This window comes from Piliocolobus tephrosceles, chromosome 18 (genome assembly GCF_002776525.5).
Source record: "Piliocolobus tephrosceles isolate RC106 chromosome 18, ASM277652v3, whole genome shotgun sequence".
Taxonomy (NCBI): Eukaryota; Metazoa; Chordata; class Mammalia; order Primates; family Cercopithecidae; genus Piliocolobus; species Piliocolobus tephrosceles.
The window spans coordinates 33,143,394-33,156,368 of NC_045451.1; the positions used below are offsets into that span (position 1 = coordinate 33,143,394).

Sequence of the window (12,975 nt, forward strand, 5' to 3'; positions counted from 1 at the left end):
CAAAACTTTTTCCCCTTTTACATGAGAAATTGGCCTTGGGTTAAGATGCTTCTAGCTCAGTTCTCTGGAAATCTAATGGAGGTAGAATGTCAGTTGTGTTACCAAGCAACAGTGCTATGATAAAATGATAATGTGATAAAATGACATTTGATTGGTAAGCTGAGTCATTACTTGGAGGACTATGAATGAACTACAAATACTTGATGAGAAGCCATCACTTTGGGCTTCTCTGAATGAGAGAACTTTTATAACTGGGCACATCCTTTACAAAGACCTAGAAGCTGAGACTGTCACAAGGATATTGGTTTCTATTTGGGACACAGTTCTAAGGTAGGGTGGCTACTGCATCTACCTACAGTAGTCTCATTCTCTTGCATCTGAGCTGTCATTTGAAGGGTCAAAGACTAGCCCAGAAACTACCATAAGGATTCCCAAGGAAAACAAAGCCTGTGGGGCTATGCTCTTGGCATGCTACTTTTCCTATCCTTATATCTTTTTTAAAATTAATCTGATGCCCAGTGTGGCCTTTTATAGTCTTGAGACTCTTGATGTCTAATATTTCATCTAAGAATATCACCCACAAATGGGCATTGTAATGTTAAAATAGTATTTTCTTGTATTGGTTTATTAATGTATCTCTTTCAAGCTCCAGAGGTGGGGAGATATTCCTGGTTTTCCAAGATTTATTGAGATCTTTACATTCTAGAAATATCCAACATGTCTGTTTTCAGTCTTCGTGTTTCTAAACTGTGTCATCCCATTCATTTCAGTCTGCCCTTGTGGCAGTCCTCTATCCCATCTGTCCTAACTTTTGCCTTTCTCTGGCCCTCCCTCATTCCAATTTCTTTTTTCATTCCTTCCTATATTTCTTTTTTCCTTTAAAAAAATGTTTAAAGATAGTCACCTGAACTATGGACTATGTATGTCTGGTAATATACACCTGCAGTATATTGGAGAAAAATAATCTCTAATTCCCAGTACCTTTCATTGTGATGGGCAATATTTTCTTTGTGTTCCTGACAAAAGACTAAACCAAAGATTGTTTTTCCCTCTGTGGTTATAGCTGCAATAGCTGCAATATTACACATCATTTGGAGTATTTAGCTTTAAAATTTTATTTAAACCACATCAAAAGCCATTTGCTTCTTTTCTAATCATCACTAGCTTTTATTGCATACTTGCTAAGCACTTACATGCATTAACTTACTTAATCCTCATTAAAAATAAACCATGAGGTATATATTTCATTTGAGTCCTCAATATGCAGATAAAGATACCAAGTTAGAAAGATTAATTAACTTGTGTACTGTCACACATTTGGAAAGTGATGCAGCCAGATCTTAAACCCAGAGTTTGATGATAAGGCCCATGTTAGTAGTAATTCTGCCTAACCACTATACACGTTCACTAAATGCTCCCACAGTTGCCTATGAAACCATCTGATCATATCCACAAACCTAATTACTTTCTCTTTCAAAATCAGTTCTAATGAAGTCCAATCAGTCTTTATTCCATCAGTGGTGCGATGAGGAACATTCTTAGTAACCAGGCAGTTGTTATCCTTAAAAATGTCTCTGAGGCGTGGTGGTGCACTGTTACCCCAGCTGCTCAGGGGACTGAGTCAGGAGAATCTCTTGAGTCCAGGAATTCAGGACCAGCCTGGGCAATGTAGCAAGACACCATCTCTTAAACACACACACACACACACAAGAAAAAGAAAAAAAAAAAGTCTCTGAAAGACCATATTAATTTTTTTTTATAAGGTCACACAGAACCATGCAAAGAATTTAAACTACATCCATTTGAAACACATTCTCCTTTGGAAGAAGTGAAAGGCAGAATGGAGGTGAGGAAGTAGAAAGGACCTCACTGTAAGCACACAGTATAGAACCATGTAGAAGTAAAAGCAGGATGTTAAGTTGGACTTACACCTGTGCTCACTTTTCTGTCGTTGTCGGAAGAATGGGCCACTTATTTACACTTCACCTGTATTCAGTAAAAACTGCATTCTCAGGCTAAACGTTTGGCTATATGCTGTTATACAGTTCTTAAAACCACATAAACAAATGCCTAAACAGTTTTAAGTACACCTTCCAGATGATGGGAATGAGGCTTGAGTGCCTCATGTATATGACCTCTTTTACCATCCTTAATCTATGTGAGCTAGGCTTATTATCCCATTTTACAGATAAGAAAACCAAGATGCTGATAGGTTTCTCAGATGCCTAAGGGTCATTGTCTTGGATAATTATCACATATCATTGCAGGGGGCTCTATCTCATTGGCCCTTTCGCCATCCCTAGGAGGAAGGGAGAGCAGGGCTAGAGAAGGGCTTGAGACCACTTAGCTAGCAAGTCAGTCAACCAGACCCTGAATCCAGGTTCCCATTCTGTTAAATCCCATGTTTTCAACATTCACTTGGATAAACCTAAGTAAGGTTCCAAATGAGCAGGTTTTCCAACAACTTTTTGTTGAATACTATCATCCAAAATAGTGCTGGGCACACTGGAGATTCATTTAAAAAATATTTTAAACTCCTTTTACGTATTTTGAAAAGATTGCTGTGATAAAGATATAAATAACATCTCTATTTCTGCCTCTTTCAGTGCTTTACCTTCCCCTTCTATCCCCCAAAGACCCCTGAAATTTTGGCTCAAATAAGCTTTTGCTGCTTTCTTCTTTCATAGAGTTAACCTTCAAAAGTTAACTGTGGAAGACTGTAGAGGAAAAAAAGTTGGTGGAGGAGACGAATCTACTGTTATTTTTAGCAGGCAGGGAGTTGAGAGTTGATTATTTTTGGTTAAGACATTTAGCAGCACTCAGTATCTCAGAAGACAGAAGTGGCTAACCTTGGAGCACTTTTAACTTCGGCAGAAGGAGTTAGATATATGTTTTTCAAGTGCCCACGTTTTTATTACACACGGGTACCTATCTCTCCCATCTAAAACATTAGGTGATATGATCAGGCTGAATTAAGCAGCAAGACAAGGTAGAATATGACACCAAACAAGAGAGAACATAAAATAAATTGTCTGGTTACCTAAGAAATGGCTGAATATAAAAGTAGAGGACAGATGCAATGAACTATAACCATTGTATAGTATAGTAAAGGCAAGAAATATTTTTATCTCTGAACAGTGTAGAATTCACATTAGATCTTGTGTATTTCCAGACCTGACCATCCTTATCAAGGTCTAAACTAACACATTAGGCTACTGACTTGACAGTCCCACAATTGTTGAACAAGGTTAAATCATAATTCTTGATTTTCTGAAAAAACCAATACAATATAAAATATTTTCTTCCATAGTCTTTCTTATCCCAATATATGACATCAGTATCTACCCAGTTGCTTAAGGAAAAAAAAAAAAAAAAAAAGGAAGAATAAGAAAGGAGAATAATGAGAGCTCATTAGAATAGGGGTAGGAGATTGCAGATTTAAAGAATGTGATCAGGGACGCCTCTCAGAAGGTACGTTTGAGCCAAAACTTGAAGCAGGTAGAGAGTGAGCTATGCAGCTATCTGGGGACAGAGCAGCACTCTAGGCACAGAGAATAGTGGGTGGGACGGAGTGATGGGGAACTGACCGGGAAGGTGGAGTGAACATTCTGTGATAATGAGGGGCAGGTGGTTACAGGGTATGATTATTTGTCAAAACTGGTTGAACTGTACCATCAAAATGAGTAGGTTTATTTTATTGTATGAAATTGTACCTCAGTAAATTTACTACTAAAAAATAAATTCCCTAGAGTGGACTTCTGCCTAGGATATAGAAAGCTAGGAAGAGTTCTGTCCTAACAAAAAGAAAAGAGGTAAACTACAAAATCATAACTTTTCTTGAACCTATAAATGAGCCAAGGTCACAGGACAACCAAGTAGCCTAGATCCCAAGGAGGGATCATCGGCCCACCGACCCCTCAAGTTGAGGTAAGACACCAGGACTGGATCACCTGTGGAAGAGCACAGGACTAGGCGGCTACCATACAAGTGGGTAAAAAGAAATCAGATGCAATTTTAATGACTTGCTAAAGGTTGAGTGTGGACTAGCATGACATTACAGAACACCCAGGAGACCCAAGCACCAGAGGAATTTGCACTCACAGGCTGTTTTCCACTGAGACTGGGGGCATGGCAGGAAGCCAGAGAGAGCCTCCCAAGGTGATATACCTATAGAAAATGCGTAGCATCATTCCCCTGCCAGACCTTTCCTTCATATGGTGCAAAAGCCTTAGATTGCCGGTGGGTGGAGGGGTGGGGTGCACAGGCAGGCACTAAACATTGTTGCCCTCAGGGCATAGGTAGGGACCCGTTACTGCACGTAAAAGATAAAAAACTCTCTACTTCTGGGTAAAGGGCAGGAAACTGTCCTGTCCCCAGGATTCTACATTAGAGGTATCCTACCAACAACTCATCACAGATACAGGGCAAAGTTTGGCTGCCATAAGAAGAAAGGGGAGAGAAAGCTAAGAAAGCCTTATGCCCTAGGCCCAGGCATAGACAACCCCATTTAAGACAGAGGTCTTAATGGGTAAGAATCCCCTACCTTCTGCCACCAGCCTAGCAAGTACTGAGTAACAAGCAGCAGCATCTGCTGCTGGGAAAGATCAAGGGCATGGATACAGACCCTACTCTGGGACCCAGGCATGCAGAGCTCACTGAAAGCAGAAAGTGGAGCATGAACATTGAAAAACCTGTGGAACTTCAAATCCCAGCAAGGCAGAAGGCGTCATTAGAGGATGTGGTGCACTGAAGGTAGCCACAGCAACAGCCAAACTCAAATTCAGCTTACCTTCTGAGTGAATCAGCTCAACCTCCAAGCCTGACCTAAGAAGAGATGTGCCCAAATTTATCATAAACAGTATTTCTGTCAGTCTCTACAGTTCTACACATGATGTCTAACATTCAGCCAAGCATTATGAGACATAAAAAGGCAAGAAAAAAAATCATGTTGTCAACAGACAACAGACCCAGACTCAGTGATGACTCAGATGTTGGAACTGTCAGACTGGGACTGTAATTATTATTTATCACTTTCAAAGATCTGGTATGAAGGTCAACTAAGTAGGACCCATAGGGCAAATGCAGCCCACAGCTTGTCTTTGTACAGCCTGTGAAATAAGTATGTTTTTTATGTTTTGAAAGGATTGTTTAAAAAAAAAAAAAAGGATATGTTACAGAGACTATATTGGGACCCACAAAACTTAAAATATTTACTACCTGGTTCTTTATAGAAGACACATACCAACCTTTGTCCTAGGGGAGAAGGTGACAACGTACATAAACAGTTCCAGAGAGAGATGGGAACTGTAAGAAAAAATAAAATGGGAATGCTAGAAGTAAAAAACATATGACAGACAAAGAATTGCCGTGACAGGCTCATTAGTGGGCTTGTGAAAAAAAATATGTGACCTTGAAGATAGGTCAGTAGAAATTATGCAAATAAACACAGTGAGAAAAACATGTGAAAAATGAGAACATAGCATCCAAGAGCTATAGGACGATATCAAATGATTCAATATACATATAATTGGAGTCTCAGAAGAAGAGAGAAAGAACAGCTCAGAAGAAATATTTAAAGAGATAATAGCTGAGAATGTTCCAAAAATACTGACATGAAACCACAGATCCAAGAAGCTCAGAGAACCCCAATCAGGATAAATCCATTTTTTTAAGACATTATATTTAAACATCTGAAAATCAAAGATAAAAAACACAGTCTTGAATTCAGCCAGAGAAAAAAAGAAACATTATATACAGAGGAACAAAGATCGTAACAGCAGTTTTCTTGACAGAGCCTAGGCAAGTCAGATAATGAAGTGACATCTTTATAATGCTAAAATCTTACCCCCAAAAATGTGTTTAAAAACTGAATACAAAATAATGACATTTCAAACAAAACTGAGAGAACTTATTGCTAGTGTGTACTATAGGCAAGTTAATGGAAGTTATTGAAACAGAAGAGCTATTGTATCTGACAGAAACTTGGATCTACAAAAAGAAATTAAGAGTTCCAAAAATAGCAAAAATAAAGATAAACATAAAAAGTTTTTTCTTATGTTGATCCACTGTATAAAATAATTGACTGTCTGAAGAAGAGGTCCTCAAACTTTTTCTGTAAGTGATCAGATTGTAAATATTTTAGTCTTCACAGGCCACATAGTCTCTGTCACAACTGTTCTACTCAGCCATTGTAATTCAATGGCAGCCATAGACTATGTGTAAACAAGTGGGTATGGCTATGTTCCAATAAAACTTTATTTACAAAAACAGACAACAGGCCAGATTTGGCCCACAGGCTATAAGTTGCCAACCCATTTTGTCTAAAATAAAAATATTAACAATGTATTGTGGGGTTTATAACATGTAAAAGTAAGATATGTGTCAGCAGTAGCACAGAGGATGAGAGGGAAGAATTGGAAGTTGGCACATATGTATGTTGGGAGATAATTTTCCAGAGATTTCATCTTGTGAGCAAAGGCACTGACTATCCTTTGCTCTGGATTATCTTTTCAAAGATGTTTGTATCTCCTTCTGGAGTAAAAGATAGGCATGGTTACTGACCACTCTAAGAGATTCGGGTTCCCTCAGCTCAGGGTTCTGTCCTTTAATATAATTTACTACATGTGCAGGTATTGTCTGACCCTTGTCACATCACCCTGAGCAAACTGGGACTTGGGGAGCCAGTGTGGTAATGCAGATGCTGTGATCACTGCTGTTGCTATGACTAACAAACTTCCCTCCATCTCTGACCCAGAAATATCTCTTCTTCCAGGATCCATGAACTACAGTCGGGAAAAGCAGAATAAATAATAGTGGAACAACAGCAAAAAAAGAAATATAGATTTAAATCCATTCATGCCAATAACTAAATCAAATGCAAATAATCCTGATGCTTCAATTAAAAGACAGAAATTTTCAGATTGGATAAACAGCAGGACTTAACTATGTGCTGTCTATCAGAAACCCACCTTAAACATAAAGGAATAGATAGGTTAAAAGCAAAAGGATAAAAGAAGTTTTACTATGTAAGCATTAATCAAAAATAAAAGGGTAGGATGACTATATTAATAGCAGACAAAGTAGACTTCAACACCGGGAGCATTACCAAGGGTAAAGAGGGACTCCATGTAATGAGAAAGAAGTCAATTCACCAAGGAGACATAACAACCATAAATGTGTGTACAACAGAGCTTCAAAATGCATGAAATAAAAACAGATAGAATTGCAAGAAGACACAAACAAACCCATAATTGGAGAAATCAACACTTCTTTCTCAGTAATTGATACAACAAATAAACAGAAATTTGTGATGATATAGAAGACCCAAACAATACTAACCACCAACTTGATTAGTTGACATTTAGAAAACATACCACCCAACAACATCAGTGCACGTGAACCATTCACTAAGAGAGACCATGTATGGGGCTGTAAAACAAACCTCAGCAAATTTAAATGACATGAGATCACCTATTCTTTGACCACAGTGAAATTAAACTATTTAATAGAAATCCATAAGAAAGATATCTGGAAAATCTCCAAATAGTTGGAAAGTGAACATTACACCCATGTGTCAAAAAGTAGACAAGGGAAATAGAACAAATTTAAAGTGAGCAAAAATGAAAATGTAACATATCAAAATTTGTGGGACCCAGCAAAAGCTCAGAGAGAAATCCGCAGCCTTAAATAAGTTAATGTCTGCACAGCGCAAAGTGCTTTGCACATGGTAAGTGCTCACAGAACGTTAGCTCTTTCTGTTATTAGGTGTGTGTCAGTACCCTCATTTACAAAATGACAAAGTTGCCACATTATCATTATTGGTTCCTATTGCAGTAGATGCTGCAACTTTGTCACTTTGAAGATATTATAAGGAGAAGTGGGATTTAAACCCAAGCAGTCCTACACCAGGTAAGTTCTCTAAACCACTGAATCATGCTACATCTAGATGTTGAGTGTTTTACAAGTCACATTGCTAGTATCAGAGGCAGGAATCAAATCTAAGCCTTCTGACTTTGAGTAATTCATTGTCCACTTTACCACGATGTCTATTCTAATTATACAGATTTGATCTGTCTTATCTCCCAAATTATATTGCGTCTTTCTTCAAGCGAGAAAATGGTATCATCTATTTATTTCCCTGGTAAATCCTCAGGAGAGCTCCTCTGCTGAATGGGTTGTCGATATATGTATTGATTAAAATACAGTAATTTGAGGAGAAACTCAAGTCAATGAGGAAATATATATGTATTTCACATGTTTAAAAAATATTGTCTTAAAAAATAAAAATAAAATAAAACTTAGCTGTCTACTTCTACCTCTTAGGAGAGTGGCCATTTTTAGCAAGCAAGCATGTTTGCCTGATGAGTACATACTAGCTCCTTTTCACCCTCCTCTACTCCAGAAAAGCTTCTTGTTTCTATTAATCTGTAATCTATTAATAATAATCATTCATTTGTTTCATGACAGGTGGTTAAATGTGATTTGACATTACTCAAAGTATACAACTGATTTATCAGTATATGACATTTGGCCATCACTGTTCAAAGCTAATAGCATAATGGAAGGTAATGTGCTGTACTTGGATTTCATGAGTTACAGCCAAATATGGCAGGTAGAGGAGGGTTGTAAAACATGCACTGTGGAAAAGTACCTTCCTTTGAAAGGTTGTCTTTGAATTACACTGACAAAGCATTCATCCCAACTTTCACTAAAGGTTTTACTTAAATTTTTCTGTTATTGGCTGTGTCTCATGCAGAGATTTTCAGAGGAATAAAAGTTCATCTATTTTAACAGTGTTAATGGTTGCTATACAAATTGATAAAAGCCACACATCTGTTTTAGTCATCGTCACTAAAAGTACTATTATGTGCAAAATTATAACCTGGGAGTAGGAAATAGAAGCTTGTATCTTTGAATGAATTGTCTCACATTCTTTGGTGATGTTGCAATCAAATGACATCTGAAAGGTTTGGCTAAACAACTTACACCTTTCACTCAGATATCCACTATTTGAAAAACTAAGCTACTGCTCCATTTTGCTATGTAGGAATTGCCAGAGACATGATAAAGTAAGAAGAAATACCTGAGCTAGAGCCCTGCTCCTCCCACTTGCCTGGGTCACCCCAGTCTATTTTCTTGTCTCTCTGATCCTTTTTACGGTTCTGTAGGACAGAGATTTTTATCAGCCTCGTGAGATTGTCATGAGAATTAAATCAATAGTATATGTACAGTACACAGTCCATGATAAACATTCAGGATAGATTTGTTTCCTTCGGTTTTGATACGTAAATTATACTTCCCTTCTGCAAGTGGTAGTTTTATCATTTTCTAAAATCGTGTGAGTTTGAATGCAAAAACATGAGAATGTCAGCTTTAAAACATACAAATGAGAACCAGTTTGAAAAAGGAATTTAGTTAGAAACCCAGCCTCATGCCTACTCTGCAGCTCTCCCAGTGGAAATGGAAATTCCTTGTGGCTTAGAGGAAAGCCAGTGTAGGCTGCAGAGTCAACAAAGCAAAACTGTCATTGCATTACTTTGTTCTTGGTGGTGTGACACATAAGTACACTCTCTTTTGTTGGTTTGTCAAGTCTTTGAGTAGTGTGTGAATACTGTGAGTTCCATTTAGCTTTGATTATGTGCATTTTGTTATCTTGATTAGTGATTATCAGAGCGGATGGCTGCACATGCCCCCAGATACTGCACTAACAGTTCATCCATAGAAGCATGGAAAGAAAATATTAGAGCTTTTATTTATTCATCTAAAAATAAAGAGATTTAGTTTTACTAATAGTATTGTCCTTTACAACCTGCCAGGGCTGTGTCAGCTTCAGTACTCCATATATCCCGAGGGAGGAGATAGAAGTTCCTCAACTTGTAGGGCTTGGCATACATGCACTCACCTGTTCATTCACGTAAAGCTTAGTGTAGTATGTGTGTTCTTGGTTACAGTATCTGGATTTAGTTAAACCCTCATTAAATAGCATGTTTCCCCACACACTGAAGGTGAGAGAAAAATATAAACACATATGACAAAAGATAATGGCAGAGCTGACACCCCTGCTCCTGGAACAAGTGCCACATTATAAGGGAAAAACAGTGATGAATCAGTCTAATCTCACAGCAAATGGATCCATAAAAGTTACCAGGAAGACTGTTGGCACTATGGATTTATATTCACTGTAATAAATGATGGATCTTACCGCGGGTGAATACTGTGCTTGCTGATGGTCATGTGAAACCACTGTGATTAGTACTCTGTAATTACCCAGATTATTTTCAATGACATTTTAGTGAGTACAAAAACCATGTTTTGTATCATCGGGTTTTTTAAATCTAATTCGTTTTATCTTTATCTCATCCTTTTAAATTTATTTTATGAACATTTTGTAATATGTAAAACATTAGTGCTGTAGTATATTGCATGATTTATAAAGAACTAGAACATATATTGCAAGCACATCCTTATTTTTTTACTTGTAGATGTATATAACCTGAAAAGTTTGGAAACCTGTGGTCTAGATGCTGGCTGATCATCAAAATCACCTGGAGAGTCTGATGTGTAATAGAAGGTCCCTGACCAGGCCCTGGGATCAGAATTTCACAAGGCTTCTCAGCTACTTCTGATGATCAGCCATGCTTGAGAACTACTCCTTGTCTATATTATCTACTGCTATAAACAAAACAAAAATCCAGTAGTGAAATGTCAGCTTTCAGCACATTAGAAAGAAAAAAAAATTCAGTAAGCCTCAAGCATCTGTAACATCTATCTACTTTTTAATTATCATTTTTTTTATTTTTTAGAATGTGTTTTTAACAGATATGCTCCTACTTTTTAAATATTTTTTGGTCAGAGAAGATAATACTATGCATAGGTGTTAGGTTGACCCATATGAAATTTCGAACATTAAACCATTTTTTTTACCAACAAAATTGGCATTTTATATGTTTAACCAATTCTTTTCTCAGAAAAACTATGCTTGTGTTTACAACCTATGAAGATATTTACACAAAAGGAAAGCATTTATTTTGTGTATTTGTTGTTACATATTTTTGAAATAGGATTTTAATCTATTACAATATGTTTTGCTATCTGTGTTGTGTCTTTCTTCAAAGACTTATTCACTGTATTACAAAAATCAATTTTTGGACCTGCTGTGTCTAAACTCTGTGAACAAAATATTAATCCCAGAAACTCAAAAAGAACTTGAAATCCGACATGGGGAAGAACAAGACCCATAGGCACATACCGAAAAAGCAACTTGTGGGCAAAATTAGCAACTTGCCAAGGAGCTGGTGGTGCCAGCAAACTGCTTGAGATAAAGAAATGGTTTATCTGGAATCACAAGCAGTGTCACCAGCCGTGAGCTGCCTTTGTTCTCACTCATTGCCACAGAATTGTGAGGCACATGCTTGTTAATGGCCGTGGCGCCAGCTAAGTCTCTTTACCTTCCAGAACAAATGCATTTGGTAGTGTTTATGTAATATAGTGTACTTTCCACTAGAATTGTTAAGAGAAAAGCTATTGTACTCTTAAACAATTAGCATTTAGGAGAGTAATTCTGAAAGAAAATGCATAAAAATGTTTGTGAAAGATTGTTTGTAACTTAATATATTTTACCTATGAAATAGAAGACATAAAAGGTAATGCTCAACTTTAGAAAAACACAATAATTTTTTATATTTTTGCATGTCTGACTATAAACACCTAAATGTTATTTTCTTGAATTTAAAAGGGATCTGCAGTCTTCTTGATTTATGAACGTTGTGGTTTTAAAAATAATTTGCTGAAAAATGATGTTTTGTTTTCATTTTTTAGTGACATGCTACTGTGTTAATAATATCTTGCTACATACTTTGGGCTGTGCTATAACATGAAGCAAAAGTAATTATAGGTTGCTATTCGTTATCCCTGGTGATCACGATAAGGGAAATGTGGCTAAATTCATAGATAATCCCCAAAACATCATTTTAGCCATTAGTTTCAAATTCTTTCCTGTTAAGCCCTTATGAGAGAGAGAGAGCTACTATTAAGCTTCAAAAGTGATAGGTTTTAGGGTTTAGCTTTCTCTCCCCACTTTCTGTTGGATACTGCTCTATAAATGAAATGTAAATGCAAGGTTGGGCAGCACAAGAAAGAGTAGAATTCAGGCGGCTACTTAATTCACCGAATGAATAATCAGCCCTGGATATTGAGGGGTCGCTTCTGATTCGGCTATCAAACCCAACAGAGAGCAAACTGTGTTTAGGAGGGCTAGTGAATTAAAAGCCAGGTCACTGTAGGAATGGAATCATGATAGTTTAACTACCATGTGAGGAAGGCGGCTACTAAAAATACACTTCATACATCTTGTTTAAAAAAATAACACTTTACATTACAGGTGATCACCTTCTTTAGCTCAAGGTTGCTGCAAGCTGGAGCTGAGCTGTCAGTGGAACGGGTCCTGGAAATCATTAAGCAAGGCGTCATTGCGCTGCCCAAAGACAGACTGAAGGTAAGATGGCTAAAGAAATGTCCACTTGACACTGCCATGTCCCTTGATGTAAATGTTAGTGTCTGAGCAGGCCCTATCCAGAATCATGCTGCTTACCCAGTGCATAGACTAGAAGGGCTCCTCAGAACTGTGACAAAGGTTTCTGACAGCTTTTCAAAAGAAGATAGCAAAAGAAGCATTAATACTTTCATAGCACTGCATATCCTACAAGCAAGCATGGCATGCACTATAATTCATATACTGTTAATAAAAGGACACCTTATTTTTTTAACCCAGTGAAACAAATTCGGCCTTAAAAGTATCATCACGAGTTGTTGGGAAGGTGGTGATGAAGATGATCACAACAGTAGCTAATATTTACATAATATTAATTTAGGTGCCACACGGGTTCTAAATGTATTATATCAAACTCATTCAGTCCCTACCACAGCCCTTCAAGGTGGGTAGTGGTATCATCCTAATTCTTCAGATGAGGAAACTGA

At 37.3% G+C, this 12,975-nt stretch overlaps 1 protein-coding gene across 5 annotated transcripts in view; it reads left to right on the forward strand.

Moving 5' to 3' along the window:
* The window catches only part of DYM (dymeclin), a 416,736-nt gene that overhangs the window by 346,481 nt on the left and 57,280 nt on the right, over positions 1–12,975 (forward strand). For all 5 annotated transcript variants that reach the window (XM_031934503.1, XM_026455157.1, XM_026455155.1 and 2 more), the window contains one exon: positions 12,380–12,493. In XM_031934503.1, coding sequence (XP_031790363.1) covers positions 12,380–12,493 — 114 coding nt within the window. The remainder of the gene's footprint in view (positions 1–12,379; positions 12,494–12,975) is intronic.